The 24,040-nt window shown below is 31.7% G+C and overlaps 1 protein-coding gene across 1 annotated transcript in view; it reads right to left on the bottom strand.

The window, feature by feature from the left end:
* Positions 1–2,152: 2,152 nt before the first annotated feature.
* Positions 2,153–24,040, bottom strand: part of LOC149375277 (UPAR/Ly6 domain-containing protein crok-like) — a 164,637-nt gene continuing 142,749 nt past the window's right edge. Inside the window, exon 3 of the mRNA XM_089589285.1 lies at positions 2,153–2,745. Coding sequence (XP_089445411.1) covers positions 2,540–2,745 — 206 coding nt within the window. The 3' untranslated portion in view covers positions 2,153–2,539. The remainder of the gene's footprint in view (positions 2,746–24,040) is intronic.

The following is a 24,040-nucleotide window of genomic DNA, read 5'->3' on the forward strand; positions in this document are numbered from 1 at the left end:
CAAGATTTGTTAGGGCCACAAGAATCAGAAAATTTTCATAATGCTTTATATGATGTGGAAGTGCTTCAAAAGTTAGTAAAAAATGTAAACGTGGAAAAAGAGTGTATAAATATTTATAAGACCTATGAATATTATTTATCAGACGTGACATCGCTTACTATTTTACCTGAACTTGAAAAATTTAAAGGAATTATATCTTGAAAAATAATTAAAATAACGGCTAAATTAAGTCTTACATACAATAAGTTACAAGAATTGTATAATGCCAAAGGCGAAGATGCAATCATTGATCTACTATCAGAACAGTCCTTTAATTGTAAGCCAAAAGTCACCAAAGACAAAAAAGTATTGAAAAAAACTATTGCAGCATTGTAAATGTGTTATTTATTAATAATTGTTCTATTTATAATTATTTGTAAATGTAGTATTCGTCGTATATATCACAATAAAAATTGTATGTACCAAACAGAAAGTAAATTCGAGCTCGATAACATAGGTCACAGCTGCAGGGAAATTATCGACATAGTGCGCTGTTGCCGCTCTCACATTCTTTATTTCAGCTTATTATGTATTTCATACAAGATTAATTACTTTGCTTTATGATTACTCAAAAATGGCACGTCAGATTTGAAAATTCTTGGTTTTATTTTGATCGGCAAGACATTGCCTTCTGAATAAATATTAGTTTTCAATATTCTGTCGATAGAATTTTTTTTAATCAGTAAGAGAGTTTGTTTACCTATGCTACACGTGCTAAAAAGGATACTTTTGAAGCAGTACAGTTAAAAAACGGTACGTCAGAAATAAATAAAATTTTAGCTACGTATTAAGTCAATTATTAGGTACCATTTAAGCATAAATTTAAATTTTTCTGTCGACATCGCGTTTTTGGATGAACTACCTTAAGCCCTTAATTTTCTAATTATGATTTAATTATTGATTCCTTATTTCGTTAAAAGTTTCATGTTGTAGTATTTTTACCAGCAGCCGATTGTACTTTGGCGTCAAGAATTATATCAACGATCCAGACAAAGACATGCCCTAATAGGTCCTGGACGACGAGTGTGCCCTTTTTTTGTCCCATGCGAAGACTTCGCCTTTTTCCCAAGTCTGGGCGAAGACTATGCCGTTTTCTGGCACCTGGACGAAAGCTCTGCCTTTTTTTCTAGTTCGGACGAAAACTGTACCATTTTTTCCAAGTCTGGGTTAAAACCATATTCTTTTCTTGCGCACGAATGAAAACTAAGTTATAAAACATCTAAGTATTATTCACTAAACCCTTTTGTGTTGTACTTTCCCTAAAACAAAAGATTTTGAGGTTTCGCGATACTTGTGTTTAAGTGTTTGTGTTATAAGTTTTATCTTCACATTGAGATTCACATCCGCGTGAATCCACGGACGCCTTTATAAGAAAACAACACGTTATCTTTATTCTTTGCAGGTCTAGTGGCTTCAGTATTTAAACTTTGAGTAAGTGTTTAAAAAAATAGGGAATAAGCTTTTTTAAAAGATTTTGTAAAGTGTATATTATTAAAACTGTAGACACTAAGCGCTGTTTAAATATATCTGACAATATACCTAATTTTTAACACAAATGTAATGTGAGCTTCAATGAATCTCACTTCAAGCGGGCTCCAGAAAAGGTTAACATCTTTGTCCAGACTCGGAAAAAATGGAATAATCTTCACCTGGACTAGAGAAAAGGGCATAGTTCTCATTCAGACTAGACAAAAGCGCATAGCCTTTGTTCAAACTCCGGAAAAGAGCATAGTCTTCGTCTGGAATTTTAAAAGTACATAGTTTTCGTCCAAACTCTGGAAAAAGGTAAAGTATTTGTCCGGGACCCCAAAAGGGCATGGTTTTTATTCGGACTACAATAAGCCAGTTTTCGTCTGGACTTAAGAAAAGAAAGTAGTTTTCGTCCAGGCTTCAAAGCAGGACATAGTCTTTGTCTGGGGCGTTAATATGTAGTTGTCACAAAAAGCACTCCATTCTAAGGCAAGAGAATACGTGGCCCAAACGTGGAGCCAGCTATCTAAAGTACTGGTGGTCCAATAAGCAGTGCATAGAATTGATCCTATTGTGGTTACTTAAAGAAAAATAATAATATGTTTAATCTTATATTTATCATAGATATGATTGCTGAGTAGATAAACGGATGACAGTATCATCATTTTAATAGAATTATCTTTTCGACAGACTGATGATCATGGTGATATTTACTTTAAAAAATGAAACGAAACTCTTTTTTGAGATTTATTGTACTGCGATGACACTTTCCAATATACCAACAGAACTTAAAAATCACTCAATATTGTCGTTATACCAAAATATTTACTTTAACAAAGATTATACGACAAATCAAGATGAAAGATTGGAAAAAGGATTATTACAGCTTTTTTGTGCCATCCTTCAAAATTCTTTCAATATAAAACCACCAGGAAATATAGTATGACAAATTCTAATTTTATTTTGATGTGAAACTAAAATTTTTTCTACATATTTCACAATATTATTTATTAGATATTACTTTATATTGCTATAGAAAAGTAATAAATAAAAATATATTCAACAAATACATATATACAGAGTATGTTGTGATGAAACTTGGACTTCCATTACAGTAGTCAGTAGTACAAGAGCAAACTTCTTGTCGTCCTCCAAATCCCCCTCTTTGATAACATTTTCCTTTGTAATTTGACTCATCCCATCCACAACTTCTTATAACTCGCGTGTCTGCAGGTACTGAAAAAAAGGAGAGTGCTTCTTTAATCAAAAAATCCGATTGATATATATTAATAAATTAAGTATTTGTCAAATAAGTAATAAAAATAACTAACGTAAAAAATGTACTGGAGGATTCATGTATTGTTCTAATTTTTCTAAATTATCTTGTAAGGTTTCTTTTTCACGTGTGACACTTAATAATGGATATTTTTTAAACTCTGTTGCAAAAAGCCGTTGCAAAAGTCTGTTTTAAAACAAAAATAATCGTTTACAAAAAAAAAACAGTTTAGTATGTTTTAAATAATACCTATTGACATAAGTTATAAAAAGTAAGTGCAAGTACGTTCCTTTAAGTACTATAAGAACAGTGTAAAGAATAACAAAGAGGCTAGTTACATTAATAATTTGATAAGGTCAATAAAATTATTACAAAATTATTTGTTCATCGTGAACATTTAAATTTTATCGATCATCAATTCAAAGAATAATCATTAGTGTAACGCACATAAAGACGTTTTTTTGACAATATTCGTACCCATAAAAAACTTATGTTATAGTGGCGCTTATGTCGCAAATATTTAAAAAATTTTGAATACGTGAAACGTAAAGAATTAAAATACATGTTACGTCTTTGGCCAAAAGTCTCTTGTTTATACAGCTTCAAAAAAAAAACTTGATACTTAAAGTACAATTCAAATTGCAATGACGTTTTTCAGGAACAAAAATTTATTTTATCTTATGTTGCACATTTCTCTTTCAAAAAGGTGTGTGCAGAATTTACATTCAAATACTTCACAAGTTAAGTATTTTTGTCAAGTATATGCGTTGGCCGCGATGGTCAAAAGTTTGCTGCCAACCGCAACCTTCAGAGCGCTTCTTTATCAGCACCACTGACGGCCAAGCCAAAAATTTTTACATGTAAACAAATGGCTTAAAACATATAAATACGAGCATAATGGATTGTGATTAGCACATTTGAAACATTGACAGACTAAAGAGAGAATGATGATCCTCTTCTGCTATCTCCTTGAGTCAATCACAAGCAGCATCACACATGTATATATTATGCTCTAAGCCGTTTGTGTACGTACAAGAATTTTTGCCTGATTTTGTCTGGAGCTGAGGCAACGTCTGTATCAGCTTGGAAAAAATAATAATTCTCTAATTTAATTTCTGTACTGCATTTCTTCCTCAAAACTATCAAAATTTTAAGCTTTTGAATTTGTTTTCATAGAAATATCATGTGATCTTATATTTTCTACATTATATTTTATCACTAGTGAGTCTATTCTGGACATACTTTGTTTGACTTCCGCTTCTTAATAGTTTTTTCTTTATTGTAATAAGTTTTAATTACAATACAATTTTCAACCTCATCCATATCTTGTATTATGAATTTTTTGAAAGTTTTGCTTTTATTTCTTTTATTTTATTATAATCCTTATTTCATATAATTGAGCCATCAACAAAAATTAAAATATGTGTTAGACTGAATTGATCATTTTTCACACATGAAAAAAAAATCGTAATCATTTCTAACTAAGTTTTTATCACTAAAGTATTCATAAAATATATTGTACCCGATTCTCAGACTTTTTTACAATCTACATAGTGCTTTATTTAATTTACAAACATTATTTTTACCAATTTCGTAACTCTGTAGCTAATGAATTCTATGGGCACAGTTTATTAAAAACCTTTTACTACTAGTATCCCTTCAAGTGTATTTTAATATTTTCTTTTTAATATCCATTTCACATTTAAGATAATATATCTTTTGTTCCATTGACTATACTCCAAGTTTTATTTTTGGGAGAATGTTTTATTTCAACATTTAGGGCTTTTAGCCATTTTTTACTTTCTTTAGAACTTAGAGCTTTTTGTAATGTATCCGGTATACATTCACATTGATTTAATTAACTAATATTACATGTATAACTGGATTACCAATCTATTTTAAAGGTTCTCATTTCTTTCAGATTTTCCCGAATTAAATTTTTGGGATTAATTTTCATTTATAATTTTTTTTTTTTCTTTTATTATCCTATTACCCTCATCACTAGTTTCGTAATTGTCATTTTCAATACTTTATTTTTTTTTATAATCAATTGGATTTTACTTGATTGATCAGACTGTGTTTCTAATTCATCTTCCACATAAATTACTTTAACTTTTTTTTTTATTTTTTCATGTCTAGCTACTATTACTTTATTGTTTAATAATACTTTGTGACCATTATCAGCATAACCAACTACTATCCCTTACTTAGCTTTATCATCCCATATTTACATAGAAACACTATTCTTTCATAAATTTTAAAATGTTTTATGTAAGGCTTAAAACAAAAGAAAAAATTATGAATTCCTCTGTTATTAATTGCGTTTGTTACTGTTACATTTTTAAATAAGCTAATATTTTCATAACTTTCTGCTTAAATTTCAAATTCATATTTGCTTTTTTTATAAACCACTAACCCATATCCATCGCCAATCTATTGTATCTTTCTACGATATTGTTTAGTTAATGTACATAAGGTGGGCACGGCAATAGTTTGATATCTTTAGATTGAACAAGAAATTTCTTTGTTTAAAAACTTTTTTTGCATTGTCACATTCTTCTCACTGTATTTTATACCATAAATTCTTGCGCATTTGCTGCATTCATCTATAAATGTTAGAAAATATAGGTTTTCATTATTACCAATCGTGTTATGTGGCCCATTTAAATCAGTATAAATAACATTACAAATTTCTGTGGCCTTTTTCTTACAGTTTTCAAATAGTGGATTTGTCATCTTACTCCTTCATTTCCCTTTTATTTTCTACATTTTTTATTGTTAAATTTTTTTCTTCAATTTTTGATTTCATAAATTTCATAGTTCTTTGTTCTGTAGATATTTAATTTATAGAGTCTCCAATATAACTATAGCTAGCTGGTAATGCTTTTATTATAAATTTTTTTTTTTTCAGCTTCCGTTATTTCTCCTCCAGCAGTTTTAAATTTATTGACTGTTTTCTTAAAATAAGCGACAAATTCTTCTATTTCTCTAAAGTTTTTTTAATCAATTTTTCTACAATAATTATCTGTAATGCTGGGTATTTAGTTATTCATAATTTTTTTAAATATTTGCATTATCTCATATACTGTCTTGCTTTCTCTTATGTATTCGAGTTGTCTATTCCACCCTGTACTTATGATAATCGCTCTTGCTTTAAGATCACTTTAATCTTATACGACTTCTTTTTCTGCGTTGATTCTTACTCTAGTAGTTTGTTGTTTATATTTTTGTCTTCGTCTACACTTTGTTTTCTTTGTCTACATGCCATTTACTTATTTCAGTTTTTGCACTGAATTTTCATTACTGAATTGACACTTTTATTATTGGTCATCATTTGCTTACGTAGTACTCCATCACTTTTTGTATGTTAGATTGGCTCTTTTACCTGGAGCTTGTCCTTGGTTCATTTTCACGGACTGCTGAAGCTTTACAGAAAAAACAAACGAAAAATAAGGAAGAACGTCTCACAACCATGTCAGAAATAATAAAAGGTTGTGTTCAAAGTATAGTAATATATATTGCATGTCTTAGTTTCATTGGGAAAGGGTAAAGGATGTTTTGATCCTTCGGCAATACAAGCATTTATTTATTACATTGGAATAAATATGTGATCGAGACCGGGAAGATCAGGTACGTGAAAAAAATATAAAATGATCGCAAAATGGCCCTTAAATATATTCAAATTTATATATTACATATAACGGTATAAGCAGTGTAGCTTAAGAAAGTTGGGTCACTCCCACGGGGAGGTAAAGGGGAGCACGTGTATGTGCATAAGACACCGTGATAAAGTCTACCTTACTAACCTAGCCTAAGAACGTCCGCTTTCTCGATTACACAAAATGCATTAGTATTGAACTTGCAAGGACTCGATAAAGTATGAATAATATGCTTCAAAAAAGTTTCAGAATTTTCTTCAAGATACCTAGTTTCTTGTAGTATAAATCAAACAGCATAAATACTTTCTGTATGGAAGATAACAAATAACTAGAAAATGGTGTAGTCAATCTGACTTTCTCTTGATAAAAGTGTACTATAAATTTTTGAAATCAGAGATTTTAATGGTGTAGCACTAAAGTATAAGGTCTTATTAAGGTCTATACTAAGTTTAAGATCATAATTTTGAGTAGAACGGCTTCTACAACTGATTTTCTGAAAAGCCATCGTGCCACGTAAAAAGTCAAGCTGACAGCAGACAGTGTACTCAGTGCGTCGTTGTCTGCCGCAAGAATGTAACATACAAGCTGGAAACCAATTTGTTTACGTTTGTGCAAATATCTCCATAACTGCAGACGCGATTTTGTTGAAACTTTTCACGTATACGAACTAAGTTGATATAAATAACATATCAGTTTTACAAAAGATTCTCATTGCTGTGTCAATAGTAATAGTTATTTTTTTATAACTTTTTTGATAACTAACATTTGAGCCCATGTTAAAGACGACGAAAAATGTAAACTTCATGAATTTTTTTCTCGAAATCTGTAGACGCAATTGTGTTCAAATTTGGTGACTACATCCACGCAATGTTTCTTTACAACAAAAATTTTTTTAAAAACATTATTATCATTAAATAAATTGCAACCCAACTCCCTTAATACAGTGGCGAAGCTCTCAGCTTACAGATAATTAAACGTTATGTTATAAGTTTTGCACGGTAATCAGCAATTGATCTAAAAATCTCAAAACGTTTCAAAGCCAGACAATATTTTTTGGTAGACCTAAATCAGCTATATCATAACCTTAATTCAGCTTCTTTAGTAGTTTAACTAAGTAGTAATTCATATCGCTCAGGGACTGAACTTCCTTAATTTACTACTTAGTTCTTTAACTAAGAAAATATTTGGAGTACGTTTATGACATTTGTAGATAGAAAAGAGAGCATAAATTGCGTTATTAAGTTTCATTAGTTTGGAGCTCTTTCAGAGGTAATGATTTAGACATAATCAAAGCTATCCATCCAGCAAAAAATCGTTACCTTTTAACTTAGCAGATTCTTACTCATAACTAAGACGTGGTCATGCCTATTTATTTAGCATTGTTAATAGTAAAACTATAGAAATTAACACAGAGACCAAATTTAAACGAAATTCTTCAGAAATGTTAAATCTTATAAATTAATTACAAGCTTTAAGTTGTTATCAGGGTGCAAATAATTTTTGTATTGCTTCGATGACTAGTGCGCTTAATAGTTTAATACATTAAAACTAGTAAAAAAAGACTTAGGGACTACTTTGTTCTTAGTCCTTGGTTAAATGTGGTCCATCAGCTGGACGCCACAAAGTAAGTATTACTCGAACATTGATATTTGATTAACAAATAGAACAAATCTCAATTCATAGCATTATAAAATATATGTACATAAATAATTATTTTATTATGTTAATACGTTGAAAACTTGTACAAGAGAAAAAAAGTTTTTTAAAGCAGGAGGATAGTAAGTCAGTTATATCATTTTTTATACAAATAACTACATAGATACAGGATTATTTTTCCTAACTATACAGTAGGTACAGGGAGTTCTGTCTTTTTGTGGTTGTGATGAGGTTCTATTAGAAAGCATATTTCTGTAAGCATTTTAAATGGGACGACACTTCCATGGTTTCTATTATTCAATAACTATGAAACGATTTATTTATATCTGTACTTATATTGTGTCATATTTAATAAAATATTTTTCACACATATTACAATCAAAACGTTACTTCAGTATAAATCAACGCTAAAAACCTTCAATATATATAAAGCCCATTTATTTGCCTCCTAGCTAATGTAGAAAAATAAATAAAAAAATTTATTGGATTAGAATCTGTACAAAAAACAAAAGGTACAATAAAAAATATTTATGTTAACATACGTATAGTTTTAAACCTTGGACGGTAAGAAAGATTACTTTGGGGTTTCATGGGAGCCATCGAGGAGCTAGAAAAATGGTGCAGTGGGGCCTCAAGGGAGTTAAAAGAGAATTTCAAAGGGTTGGTAAGAGTTTTCTTGAAAAATAAGCTGGGGTAAAATAGCGGAGAACAATATCAAACTTTCCCATATTTTTATAGAGGGCAGTAGGAAGGTGCTTCGTAGGACTGTAAAAAGGGTATACGGGGCAGGAAAAGGCTGTTGTAAAATGACTCATACAAATAACTACATAACAAAGAGAAACGCACATTAGTGTGTATGTGTAAGTGGATGTATGTTTATGTGTGCATATGCGTGTGCACAAGTTGAGCTTTACCCTCCTTTACACTTTGTGCGCCAACTCTCAGATGCGAATAAAAGTATATTAGTTTTACTTTTTGTGTATACAAAATTAATTAAATTAAGTAATCAGTATATCGTTGCTTTGTTACTATTGCTTCATTTGTCACATTTTTTTTCAGATTGCTCTACTTGAAAAGTGAAGTGAAATAAATAAAAAATTTTGTGCTGAACCAAAATGACGTTAAATAGTTAAAAATTTATTTGAACGAAACTTCAATTTTAAGATTTAATTATAGTATAGCAAATGCCGTAAGTATTAAGAATCGTTTATGAGTGAGAATATAAGGTTGTGAAGAGGTGCTTCCACTGTTTATTGTAATTCTTAAAATAAAAACTTTTGACTAAAATTTTTTCCAGTTTTTACTTCCTCTTCTACAGTGTAGTTCCATAATTTTGTGATTCTTAGTTAAAGAACCCGTCTGATTTACTTAAATTTTTTTTTCACATTACTATGTTATTAATTCTTAGATTAAGTTTCTGTAGTAGTAAGGCGTTATGGATATTATACAACATTTCTACAAAAAAATGTACAAAACTATTATTATCTGACTCGTCAACCCCTTTATAAGTTGCGTTATATATACTGTAATAAGCTTATATGTCTCCAGTAACTTTTCAAAGAATTTTATGTGTAAAGAAACTGATATATTCTCATTATGCTTAGACAGTGTGACACTGTTAACTGAACAATCCCTTCCGTTGCTAAATATTTTAGTACAAACAGTTAATAATTTTTTATTATTAGAATAAACAGTAATTTGAGATTATGAGATCTGACAAAGAAGTTCGTACATACGATGATTTGATATTTTTTCTATTCGATATTTTTTTTACTGTTATATAATTTTTGAAGTATATCGTTGCTTTGTTACTATTGCTTCATTAGTCATATTTTTTTCAGATTGCTCTACTTGAAAAGTGAAGTAAAATAAATAAAAATTTTTGTGCTGAACAAAAACGACGTTAAATAGTTAAAAATTTTTTATCACCTACAATTTAATAAGAACTTATTACAGATATTATGATGTGAGAGCTAAAGCTGGTCCTTAAATAGCTGATCTCTAGGTAAAACAGCTTAAGCTATCACGTCATAATATCTGTAATAAGTTTTTATGAAATTGTAGGTGATAATGAATTTTTAACTATTTAACGTCGTTTTGGTTCAGCACAAAAATTTTTATTTATTTTACTTCACTTTTCAAGTAGAGCAATCTGAAGAAAATATGACAAATGGAGCAATAGTAACAAAGCAACGATATACTGATTACTTAATTTAATTAATTTTGTGTACACAAAAGTTAAAACTAATATTCTTTTATTCGCATCTGAGAGTTGGCGCACAAAGTGTAAAGGAGGGTAGAGCTCAACTTGTGCACACGCATATACACACATAAACATACACCCACTTACACATACGCACTAATGTGCGTTTCCCTTTGTTATGTAGTTATTTGTATAAGTCATTTTACAACAGCCTTTTTCTGCCCCGTATACCCTTTTTACAGTCCTACGAAGCACCTTCCTACTGCCCTCTTTACAAAATATGGGAGAGTTTTCTATTGTTCTCCACTATTTTAACCCAGCTTATTTTTCAAGAAAACTCTTACCAACCCTTTGACACTCTCTCTTAACTCCCTTGAGGCCCCACTGCACCGTTTTTCTAGCTCCTTGATGGCTCTTATGAAACCCCAAAGTAATCTTTCTTACCGTCTAAGGTTTAAAACTATACGTATGTAAACATGAATATTTTTTATTGTACCTTTTGTTTTTCGTACAGATTCTAATCCAATAAATTTTTTTATTTATTTTTCTACATTAGTGAGGAGGCAAATAAATAGGCTTTATATATATATTGAAGGTTTTCAGCGTTGATTTATACTGAAGTAACGTTTTGATTGTAACATGTGTGAAAATCTTTTTATATCAATAACTGGATTTTCAATACTTATATGTGTGACTAAAGCTTTTAACTCTGTTTCATTTTCAAAGTTAAATTTTTCAACGCTTGTTTCCACGACTATTTTGGGCCATTGATTTTCAGTAAAATGTACAAAAAGAGTGACGGTGTAACCATCTACTGTGGTCTTTGAGAGCATCAGGAGTATACCTAGTACTGTTATCAGCTGGGTTATCTTTCGATGAAACCCATCGCCACTCGGGAACTTGAGAGTATTTGCGAATCTTATCTAAACGATTTGCTACAAAAATTTTAAAAATTTGTGGATCTTTTTTTATCCAATAAAGTAAAACTTTGGAATCGGTCTAAAAAACGCGCCTAACGATCTGAAAATCATGTTCTTGGCTTATTAATTTTGCAAGACGTGTGGCTAAGACTCCTCCCTGTAATTCAAGTCTCGGGATCGTTTGAGTTTTTGTAGGAGCAACACGCCTCTTAGACATAATAAAAGATACGTTACTATCTCCGTTGGGTAATAAAAATCGCCAATACGCGACGGTGGTGATTGCTGACGTGCTTGCATCACAGAATAAGTGGAATTCGGCTTTGTTCGTTTGAAAATTTTTTAACTGATAAGGTTGTTCAATTAAGAAAGATTCTACTAACACAAATTCTCCTACCCATTGTTGCCAACGTTTAAATTCTCGGTCATGTAGTGACTTGTTTCAGAAAGAGAGATAGGCAATCTTAGAAATAATTTATCGAACTTACACACAAATAATTTTGTTAGTGAACCTATCCGTTTAACAAACCAGTCGAATGTTGATCCAGGATCGAGATTTTTTGATATTTTAGAAAATACATTGGCCGTTATAAGAGAAAATTCTTCTAATACTACAAACACTACCATATTTTATTGAATATCTCATTCAAAAAATTAATCCTCGTTTTCTGGTGATCTGCTCAACTGGATCCGTTTCAAAGAAGCCTTCGAACACTCAAGTGAACTCGGAAATTTTTCTGACCAAGAAAATGTAGCTAGATTATTTGATTGTTTGAGAGGTAAAGCATGGTCAGCAGTAAAAACTTTTTTTGCAAGTGTAAGTAGTGCCTCAGATATAATGACAACTCTCGAGATGTTCTTTGGTTACCCACGTGTTATCCTTTTAAAAGTGTTGTGAGAAATAAAAGATTTACCGCGCATCGAGCCAAGTAGAGTTAATTTTTTGGAATTTGTGATGAGTTTCAAAAATTCCGTTAAAGCTATAAAGACTTTAAATGATAAAGGCTATTTATATAATGCGGAATTGGCTAACAACGTTATGAAAAAACTACCTGGGGCGATGCTCGGTAATTGTCGACACTTTGCGACCAATGAAAAATCAAAAAAATCTGATTTGGAAAAGTTGTCAGATTTCTTGTTTAAAGAGGTAGAAATGAATTTAGCTGCAGGGGCAATTGAAGGGCGATCAAATGATTTTCTGAAAGGAAAAACGGAACGATCATCACAAAGAGAGTCTTTACTCGTAACAAGTGTTGACGACTCTAATTCTCGTATTGATGTGTGCACTAACTGTAAACGAAACGGTCATTCGATTGAAAAATGTCGTCAATTTTTAAATAATCCTGTTTTCTTACGTTGGAAAATCACTCAAAAGCACGACTATGTTTTCATTGTCCTAAAGAAACTCATTTGCGAGAAAAATGCAATCAAAAGAGTTGTGATATATGTAAAACCTTTCATCATATACTATTACACTTAGACAATGAATCTAGAAAATCATCGCGTTAAACTAGTGTATCCGATACAAATACCAAAAATGTACAAACCAAAGATTTGAACAACTGACTAGAACCAGGGTCATTCTTACGAGTTGTTCCTGTCGTTATTTTGAATCAAAAAATGTGTAAAACGATTTATGCACTTCTCGATGACGGTTCAACTGTGACCGTAATGAACAAGCACTTAGCAGACGAATTAAGGATCATACGTACTGTAACTAATGTATCTTTAAAGGGTGTCGGCGAACAAAACTCTCTTTTGTCATCAAATAAAAAGACAAAAATTAAAATTAAAGCCGATTTGAAAGTCTATGAGCTTACAAATGTAATGATAGTAAGAAACCTTGCACTACCCATGGCTCGTGTAAGCAACGAATTATCAAATTTCTGCTAAGAAAACTCGGCCATTCTAATTCATCCCTTTGAAGCGGTACCTGATATGATAATCGGACAAAATTTCATTGATTTAATTATTACACAAGAATATAAATTTTTAATTAAAAAAAATTTAGCTGTTTCTCGCTGTCTTTAAGGTTGGGCGATTCATGGTGTGATAAATTTAAGCGATGAAACACGAGTAAATTTTTTACACTCTCAGTATGGTAATCGAGAAAATCTTACTGATGTAGAACGATTAAATGATTTAGATAGGTTAGTCCGATCATATTTTGACTTATATACTCTAGGAGTAAAAATCATTGCAAATATACACGCGAAAATAGACAAAAAATAAAAATTTTAAATGATACTAGCAAATATATCGGTAATAAATGGGAAATTTGTTGATTATGGGCTGATAATAAAAACATTAAATTTGATGGTCGTGAGTTAGCAGAACACCGCCTTTGCCTTTTAGAGAAAAAACTTGAACGTGACAAAAACTTTGCAGATTTGTATTATCCCAAAATGGAACGTCTCATTAAAAATAATTACGCAGAAAAAATTACTGAAACATCAACTCATGAAAAATGCTGGTACCTACCTCATTTCAAAGTCCAACATATAAACAAACCACACAAAGTTCATTTAGTTTTTGATGCAGCAGCTAAAACGAAAGGGATGAGTTTTAACGACCTACTATGACCAGGACCAGATTTTTCAGAACCTCTTCTAGGAGTTTTTATGCGCTTCCGCCAATATAATTACGCTATTAAGGCCGATCTCAGAGACATGTTTTTGAAAATAAAAATCTGTAAAAAGACCGAGATGCGCAACGCTTTCTCTGGAGGGGTAGAAATAGAAATTTAGAAGTATCAGAATATCGGATGTCCTCACTGTTATTCGGCGCTAAATCATCTCCGTGTTCTGCACTTTACATTAAAAATAAAAACGCTAGGCTGTTTTCATCACAATTTCCTAACGCCACGAATAGTGTCATCGAAAATAGTTATATGGACGATTTTCTCGATAGCTGTATGACTCTAGACGAAGCTAAAAATCGGGCTAAACATGTAAAAGAAATCAATGCACACGCAGATTGGGAAATGCACGGGTGGGCTAGCAATCATCCCTCTATTTTAGAAGGAATAAGCGAATACAACCCCATCAAACTTCCGATAATGTCAAACCAAAATCAATGGGTAGAAAAGATTTTAGGTTAACATTGGCTTGATTCACTCGACATATTGGCATCCAAAGTAATTAAAAATAAAGTTTCACCCGATTTAATTAGTGGCAAAAAAAGACCTACGAAACGCAAATTTCTGAGTATAATAATGTCAGTCTTTGATCCATTAGATTTTTTAGCACCTTTTACAATTCGCTCAAATTTACTCATGCAAGAAAATTGGAAGAGTGAAATAAAATGGAACAAGTCACTACATGACCGAGAATTTGAACGTTGGCAACAATTGGTAGGAGAATTTGTGTTAGTAGAATCTTTTCTAATTGAACGACCTTATCAGTTAAAAAATTTTCAAACGAACAAAGCCGAATTACACTTATTCTGTGATGCAAGCACGTCAGCAATCACCACCGTCGCGTATTGGCGATTTTTATTACCCAACTAAGATAGTAACGTATCTTTTATTATGTCTAAGAGGCGTGTTGCTCCTACAAAAACTCAAACGATCCCGAGACTTGAATTACAGGGAGGAGTCTTAGCCACACGTCTTGCAAAATTAATAAGCCAAGAACATGATTTTCAGATCATTAGGCGCGTTTTTTGGACCGATTCCAAAGTTTTACTTTATTGGATAAAAAAGATCCACAAATTTTTAAAATTTTTGTAGCAAATCGTTTAGATAAGACTCGCAAATACTCTCAAGTTCCTGAGTGGCGATGGGTTCCATCGAAAGATAACCCAGCTGATAACAGTACTAGGTATATTCCTGATGCTCTCAAAGACCACAGTAGATGGTTACACCGTCACTCTTTTTGTACATTTTCCTGAAAATCAATGGCCCAAAACAGTCGTGGTAACAAGCGTTGAAAAATTTAACTTTGAAAATGAAACAGAGTTGAAAGCTTTAGTCACACATGTAAGTATTGAAAATCCAGTTATTGATATAAAAAGATTTTTATCTTGGAAAGTTTTAGTGAACACTTATGCACTAGTTTATGAAGCTACTTGTCGAATGAAAAAAGAAAACTTTTGTTCATTAAAATTAAAATTAAAAGCAAAAATCAATTTCGTTAGATTCAGCTAAAGTAGATCGTTTATTTAAGAAATTTACGCTTTGAAAGATAAAAAAGATATTCCTAAAGACAGCCGTTTGTCGAGAGTAAATCCATTTTATGATAAAGATGACAATCTCTTACGCACGAACGGTTGACTAAAAAACCTTGACGATGGACTTTTTCCAAAAAATTTACCTATTTTAGACGCTCAAGATTTTGCAGGTCGTTTAATAATAAAATCTTTTCATGAAAAATCTTATCACGCGTCACATGAAACTGTGATTAACGAAATCAATCAAAAATTCTCAGTCATTGGTCTAAGACAAACCTTGCGCAGTATAACTAGTAAATGTATTGTATGTAAAATGCTCCGTGGAAAAGTTGCCAACCCAAAGATGGCAGATTTGCCTAAAGCTAGATTAGGTTACGGATTACAGGCCTTTACTCATTGTGGTATCGATTACTTTGGTCCAATTGAGGTTACGGTGGGATGGAGACGAGAAAAACAATACGGAGTTTTACTGACGTGTTCAACCACTCGAGCGATTCACATCGAGATGGCTTATAGCCTGAGCACAGACTCAGCAATAATGGCCCTCAAACGGTTTATGTCACGAAGAGGTAACCCTTCAGTGATATATTGTGATAATGGGACTAATTTTCGTGGTATGAGTAATGAATTGAAGCAAGTAGTAAAAGAGATAGATTTGAGCATGTTATCAAATTTTATAGTTCAAAAAGAAATCCGCTTTCAATTCCACCCTCCAAGTGCTTCTCACATGGGTGGTGCATGGGAGCGACTTGTGCGTTCAGTTAAAAATGCCTTAAATGTTATATTTAAAGGACAAACTGTAAAAGAAGAATGTTTTATAAGTGCTTTAGCTGAGATTGAACACTCTGTAAATTCGCATCCATTAGTACATGTCTCTTTAGATCCTCGCGATCAAGAGGCACTTACGCTAAATCATTTTTTAGTTGGAAAATTATCTGGCGAGATAAGATTCGGACGTTACGAAAATCAAATTTCGTGTACCAGAAAACATTGGCAAATAGCACAAAATTTCGCAGACCACTTCTGGCGCAGGTGGTTACGCGAGTATTTACCTACTTTGATGCCGATTAAAAAATGGTTCACGTAAAAAAAACCTTTGAAAACAGGTGATCTTGTTTTAATTCTTGACGATGATGTAAAACGGAATCAATGGCGTAAAGGTGTAATTACTCGTGTGCTACCTGGGGCTGATGGTCAAGTTTGTGTCGTAGAAGTACGGACTTCAAATGGTGTTTTCCTTAGACCAACAAGGAAATTAGTTCAATTTTCAGAAGTACAAGACCCCGAAGTTTTGTACGGTGGGGAGGATGCTTCCGACAGAGTCGGCTAATTATAAACAACGAATTATAAGTTTCTCCTCTACTTCTCTTTAATACAAAGCGTTAAGTTTCTTTTGTGAAAGGAGGTGCTTCGTTCGAATGTCTCACGCATAGTGGTCGTTGACACGATCGTTGTGTCGATGTTTGCGTGCCTAACGATAGAAGAGGAGGTATCGTTCAGGGCCGATTTGTCACTACAGAAGCATTCTATCGGTGAAATTACGGGACGAGAGGGATAAGGGTGGAGAGGAGGTTCCTTTTCCTCTCGTGGACGGTTATCACGAGACATTCGAACATAGCGTTTGTGTTTTATTTTTTAGTAGTTTGTTGCCATGGCAACTTGTTTTGTAGTGTTTTGTAGTTCGAAACGAAGGAGAGAGAAAACGTCATTCTCTAAAGAGACTTTCTGTGAACAACATTGCAGAAACCTTTTTTCTTTAAAGCATAAAAGTTTCCTTTTTAAAACAGTGTGATTATTTTCTGCGAGTAGTAGCTAGTTCAGCTACATTTTATCACGCGTCACATGAAATTGTGATTAACAAAATCAACCAAAAATTCTCAGTCATTGGTCTAAGACAAACCTTCCGCAGTATAACTAGTAAATGTATTGTATGTAAAATGCTCCGAGGAAAAGTTGCCAACCCAAATGATTACAAAAATTTAAATTACATTTAGTTTATCATTCATACAAACCGTGGAAGTTTCGCATTAAGATGACTTATTTTATGTATCAACTTATAAAGCCCTATCAAACCACGAAGATTTAGGCCTATTCCTATTTTGTTTTAAATCAGTATTGAAATTGGTACAATTGAAACAATTGGTACAACGTAATATATATTTATGGGATGTATTATTAAGTACTGAATTTTGTCCATACATATAGGAATATCAAAACCATGTTGTTATTATTATTAGATACATTATTACTTATAATCCAAAATTTCTTTCCAAACTATATTTTCAATATTTAAAATGTTTTCTTTATCGATTTAAACGAAAATTCCAATTTTATTTTTGCGTCTCGATAAAGCCACGTATAATTGTCCATGAGAAAATAGAGGTTTTTTTAAGTATATTCCTACTTTATCAAAACTTTGACCTTGAGACTTGTTTATAGTCATAGCAAATGCTACAACTAATGGGAATTGTTTTTTATATGAAATAAAGGGTAATGATAAAGTATTTCCAGTATATAATTTAATTTTAGGAATAAAATTTTATTACCAATTTTTTTCCTGTATTTATTTCGCCTTCTATGTGATACTTCAACAATTGAGTAATTCGCAATCGTGTACCGTTATATAATCCGTCTGATATACTCAAATTTCTAATTAGCATTACCATTCTACCTATTTTTAATTTAAGTTTATGAGGTGGCAAGCCTTCACGAATATTGTTTAACGTTTCTACAGAAAAATTTATGTAAACATTATCATCTGATTTATCGACACCTTAATAGGTTGCAGTATCGACGCTGTAATAAGTTTTTGTTTCTCCATTTAATTTACTTACAATTTTACTGTGTAAAAAAAGAGTATATTTATTATGTGAAGTCAGTATTACGTTATTACCAAAACAGATTTTGTATTTATTCAATATTTCAGTACAGACATTATCTGTTATCTGGTATTTAGGAACGTTAAATGTTTCCATGTCCCCTTCTTTAATTCTTAACAATCATTTCAAAAATTATTAATCACTAGAACGAATATTATTTTGTAATCTTAAAATTTTGAAATACTTCCATAAAATTGATGATTTCATAGTTTCTTCTATTATCGTAGTTCTATAACCGTTTTTTGTAACTGGAAGGATTTGTCGAAAATCTCTTCCTAATACTATTAATTTATCACCAAAGCAAAGTTTTGTACCACACAAGTCCCTTAACGTACTATCAACGATTCCTAGAGCTTTTTTCGGAATCATAGAAGCCTCGTCCCATATAATTAAATTAACTTCCCTTAATTTTTTTTTTCAGCTTCAAATTCTAAAAGTACACTCTCAATATTATCTAAATCTAAAGGTAAACGGAAAGTTCTATGACTGGTCATACTTTTTGGTAGTCATACAGATGCAGTTTCTGTCCAAGCCATTGACAAAATATTCTTACCTCTAGAAAGAAAATAATAAATGAGTGTCTTATATAAGTAGGTTTTTTCGGATCCTCCAGGACCATCTATGAAATATACTTTCTCTTCTTGTTCACGAATAGCTTGAAAACTTTTCTTTTGATCTTGATTTAAATTTATGTACATTATATCAAAGATTTTTTCTTTAAACATTACGGAAAGTTCTACAAAAACTCTCCACGTACCACAATAGTACCTTCTGGATAATGTGGAAGTTTCCTGATAAATGAATAACTAATGCTTAACTATGTAGATCAAAAACTCTTTTTGCTCACAAAATTCTAGGCACCAACCTCTCTCCACTAACAGATAAAACTTAAAGACTTTCCTTTCAAGTTAGAACAAAAGGGGTTGGCACGTGGAGCACGCAGGGGGGTGAAGCCCAACTAGTATATATATATTACAGTGCTCTACGTCCAGCTCCTTTTTAATAAGGGCACCACTATGGGCACTTAGCACTTGGGAAAGAGACAAGGAAAGGGATGGGAGGCCGCCCATCACAGGAAGGGGGGTAGGGGGAATTAGGAAATTTTTGCTGCGAGAAGGTCGCCTAAACCCTCCTCGAGGAGCATTGCGTGGTGAAAAAGCACATGTGAACAATCACAGAGGTACTTGCCCGAAAAAGTCGCACTATAGCCGGGAATTGAACCACGTTCTCCCGCGTGCCAATCCACGACCTAGCCGACCGAGCCACCGCGCGCTCATATATACATATACAGGTATTGTCATTATTTTCATTCTTGATTTCTTTTGATGAATAGTGTTCTCTTATTTATTTATTTTTTTTTTTTTGGATGAATTTTATGTATGGTTTAAGGTTAAATATTTATTAAAATTATATTCTCTGTAAGACATAAGGAGAGAAAAAAAACAACATAGGCTTGTGTACGTAGGTCTACAACATTCCTTGTGTGGGTGATTTAATATGGTTGATCATTGGTTAATATATTTCGCCATTTGATAAATGAGAATTAACCTTCTCTGTATTCCCAGGAAGGTGTGTTTTTGAGTAGGTATAGGTTCCATCAATGGTCTAGCTGAAGTTGTCAAAATCTTGGGCTCTTTGACTAGTTGTCTTATATTAAGGGGTGTTGGATAATCTATAGTGCGAGTTCATTGGTTTCTGATTTTATGTGACCAATTTATGCACAGTTATAAATCATAAATATGATGATTATGATAATTAAGTTTTTCCCAAACGCTGTAGATAGGTTTTTGTTGAAGATTTTTTTTTTTTATGGTTTGCTATGTCTCTCAGTTTTTCTTTAATATTTATTTATGACAGGGCATCGTATGATTCAGCCTCTTTTGTAACTATTATTTGCTTTTCTGTATATAAGTCAAGTGTGTTGTTTTTAATACAAGGAAGTAGATTTCAAAATAATAATATTAATCGATTTAAGGTTAAGGCAGGTGTCTATATGTATAAAATTATGTCTTATCAAGTTTATGCCATACTGAGCGACACCGTGGAGATAAGCTGTGAACTGCTGGATTAGTGTTGGAATTCTATTGTCCTTAAGTGTCAATTCTTGACGATGATCATGATTACAAAAACAGACGAAGTGTAAGACAATCTCTAATAGAATATAGCCATTTCTGAATGTATCTTAACTTCATCCAGTAGGATTTGTCTGAATAGTATAACGTCATTTTGCATTTTCTTAGTGCTTCTACTAAGAATTTTGTAAAAAAAAGAAGTTCACAAGTAGCATCGTTGATTTCTTTCATTATTGCATAGGTAGGTTCAAATAAAAGTAATCAACCATAGTGTATACATTTATTTATGTAGTCTTTATCAGACAGAAAATAATAACGTTGGTGATAATTTATGATTAAATAGTCTGGTTTGGTCTTGATACTGACGTCACCTTGCAAATTTTTATGTATGTTTTGTGGCATGGGTCGTAAATGCATGTTTTCAGTGCTATATTTGTCGTTTTTGATTAAAGAAAATATTATTGTAACTGCTAATCTTTCGTAATTTATAACAGTTGTTGTACGAGAAAAGCTATAAAATATAGCAACAGTGGTTCGTGCTTTGTCTATGGGTAGAGAACGTTTGTTACTAAATGCGTAAGTGTCTTTTACTATTAGACTTGTGAAGCGTTTCTAAATTTAATCGTATAGTGTGCGTTTAGTTTGTAGCAAGAACTGAATTATTCTTTTGTTTTTAAATAGATATTTTTAAATCCAGAAGCAATTTCTTCTCTATTGTTTACGTCCAATGTTTCACACATTTTCTTAGATATTTATCCTACGAGCTCAAAAGGGATGACCCTTTTCTTCATACTATGAAATTCGTTAATTAATAAGTCAAAAACTTTTATTGTGGGTTAAAAGCATTTTTGTAGCTTGCAAAGTAGTGTATTGACAATTTTAAGTAGTTGTCTTAAGTGTGACAAAAGTATTGATTTTTTACATTGGTTCGATTGTAACTGTTAACGGCAGTGGTTTAATTAATTGTACATTCAAAAACTGAATTCTTCGTTATAATTGATAAGAATTTTACAGTTTTAAGGCACAATTATTGTCTATTGTGTACGGATGAGACGAAATTCACTCTGATACTCATAATAAATTCTGGAATTGTTAAAGATTTCTGGATATTCATACAACCTTTTTGAAAGAGGGTGGTCTCGTAAATATGCTAAGAATTCTTTTGTTCTAATAAATCCTATTATGAAACATTTTAAAATCATTTTGTTGAGTTGTTAAGATTCCTAAGACAGGAGAGAAGTCTCATTCGTAACAGCGTTTTAGTTTATCTAAATGTTTGATAATTCTTTGTCCATTTCCTGCTCTAACTGTTTTTGATTATTATTTTTATTTATATTACTGGTTTCGAAGATGCCATTTAGTATTTGTCTGAATTTCCTTTCCAGAGTTTTCATGTTGCATAAGCTTTCATACTTACTTCTCATTTCTGAGGTCTAGAATGTTTATTGTAATTTCGGTTACTCATATTTACATTTAGTGAGCTCATTACAAGCTTTTTCATGCACGTCTCTTAAACAACGGATCAAATCAATAAAATAATTGTTGTAAGATTGCATTTTTTTTTCCAGTTAGATATGGATTTGATGGGAGTGCTTTCCTGCCATATACTAATTTGTATTTATGTATAGTGAAAGGTATAATTTTTTTCTAATCATGTTTAATTGTAGCTTTTGTTCTCAGAAAGCTTACAAGCACGGCATGGCTACATTTTATAGTGAAAATATATAAGCTGTATGCAGTGCCGTATTGTATTCATGTATAGCGAAAGGTAAAATTTTTTTTCCAATCTTGTTTAGTTGTAGCTTTTTTTCTCAAAAAGCTTGCAAGCATGGCATGGCTACGTTCTAGTGAACCGTTTGATTAAGGGTTGTAAAGTGTAGTTGTTTTAAAGTTGAAACAGTTATTGTCATAAGTTCTTTTGTTTTTATCCGTGTTAGTTTTTGTGCTAGAAAAATTTTGCATTTTCATACAAAATTTTCAATGTTTTTTTTCACACCTTTCTAGAAATACAATGCTTGTACTCTTTTATAAGTTTTATTCATGCTTCTGTGCCCACTAGAAAGACTGTTAAGGCATTCTATCAATTTTTGCTGTCCCATTTTGTTTGACACATAAGCTCATTCACCAAAACATACAGTTGTATTAATATTCATATGACTGAGTTTTTTATGAATTGCTTTGGGCAATATTCCATTGGAGGGATTGTCGGTTATTTTATATTTCCTAGACATTTTCAATTATAGTATATTTTCGTTTTCTATCCCTTCAGCTAAACCTACTTAGCACGAGTAAAGATTGTGAAGAAATATTTAATCTTTCTCTCTTTCTTCGATAACCAAACAAAATACAGATTTATTTTTATAAGTGGTTGTTATTACTAAGCCTACTTGTAATTGTATTTTATTTAGTACGTATTCTAAAATATACTATAAATGTTATAATAATGTATTGTTAGTGGAATTCATTGTTTAGTGAGCTGAAATAAATTTTGTACTGCTGTTTTCTTTTCTAGTTAAACATGCTCGTGTATTTAATATTTCGAGGTGACCTATTTCTGTTCTTATCAAGAGTCTTAGTTTAATCGAATTTTTTACTTTTTCGTAATAATAGGGTTAAAAGAAATTAGAATCGGATTTTACCTAATAACGACCTATTTAATGTTCCTAATAAGTCACTTCAGAAGTTTTAAATTCACATTTATCTAGCTTTAATTTTAAACTTGCATCTGATTGTTTCTCAAACAATTTTTCTGCTTTTATTTCATGTTTCTCTAAGGTTTTGGTGAGTATTATAATACCACCTAAAAATATTATTAGTTTTGTGTCTTGTTACCCTAATAATACAGAATTCGTTAGTCTTTGAAATATAGTTGGTGAATTGCATAATCTAGATAGCGTATCTGTATACTCGTTATATCCGTATAGAGTACTTAAAGCTGTGTGGTGATCTTCTGGAGAGACTTTAATTTTACAAAATCGGTTGGCTGGATCGAATACTTGAACAAATTTTGACACACTAATGTACTCTTATATTTCTATTACATTACGCTATGAGAAAGCATTAGAAATAGCTTTAGCATTTAATTTTCTGAAATATATTACGAGACAATTTCTCCTTTATCCGTTAGGTCCTGGCTTTTTAGGGACAATCGACAGCAGGTTTTTTTATGAGCTAGAAGAATAGCTAATGGTTCCTTCTTGTAATTATTTATTGATCTGATCTCTAACTATATTCTTCAGTAAAAAAAAGTTCATCGTTACTTGTCAGTATGTTATGTTATCTATCTATACGATGTATATAGAGCAGCATCACCTTTGATATATAATAGATGTTAATACTCTCTTACTATTTGGCGAAATTGTTCATAACTCCACTTATCATGTAATTATGTTAGGAATTCGTTCTACAAACAAATAAATTAAACTTTTGTTTGTCCGAAACCAGCCATCGGACCAAAGGTATCATTTTCTCTTACTTACAGTATACTTTTTCTTTAAATTGATGACTCAGCGTTAGAGTTGACCTTGTAAAAGTCTTTGCCATACATTATTTATTTGGAATTTCCTTGAAATTCGATTTATTTGATAAGATGAGAATCATGTTTTTAATATGCAGAATTTTGATTTTTGGAATATTTCATATAATGTAGTAATCCAATATCTTGTTTGAGAAAATAAATTTTATAACCTACCGAGTTAT

The sequence above is a fragment of the Copidosoma floridanum genome, unplaced genomic scaffold, assembly GCF_036245765.1.
Source record: "Copidosoma floridanum isolate Cflo_tuat_1 unplaced genomic scaffold, Cflo_Japanese_pri ptg000008l, whole genome shotgun sequence".
NCBI classification, from domain to species: domain Eukaryota; kingdom Metazoa; phylum Arthropoda; class Insecta; order Hymenoptera; family Encyrtidae; genus Copidosoma; species Copidosoma floridanum.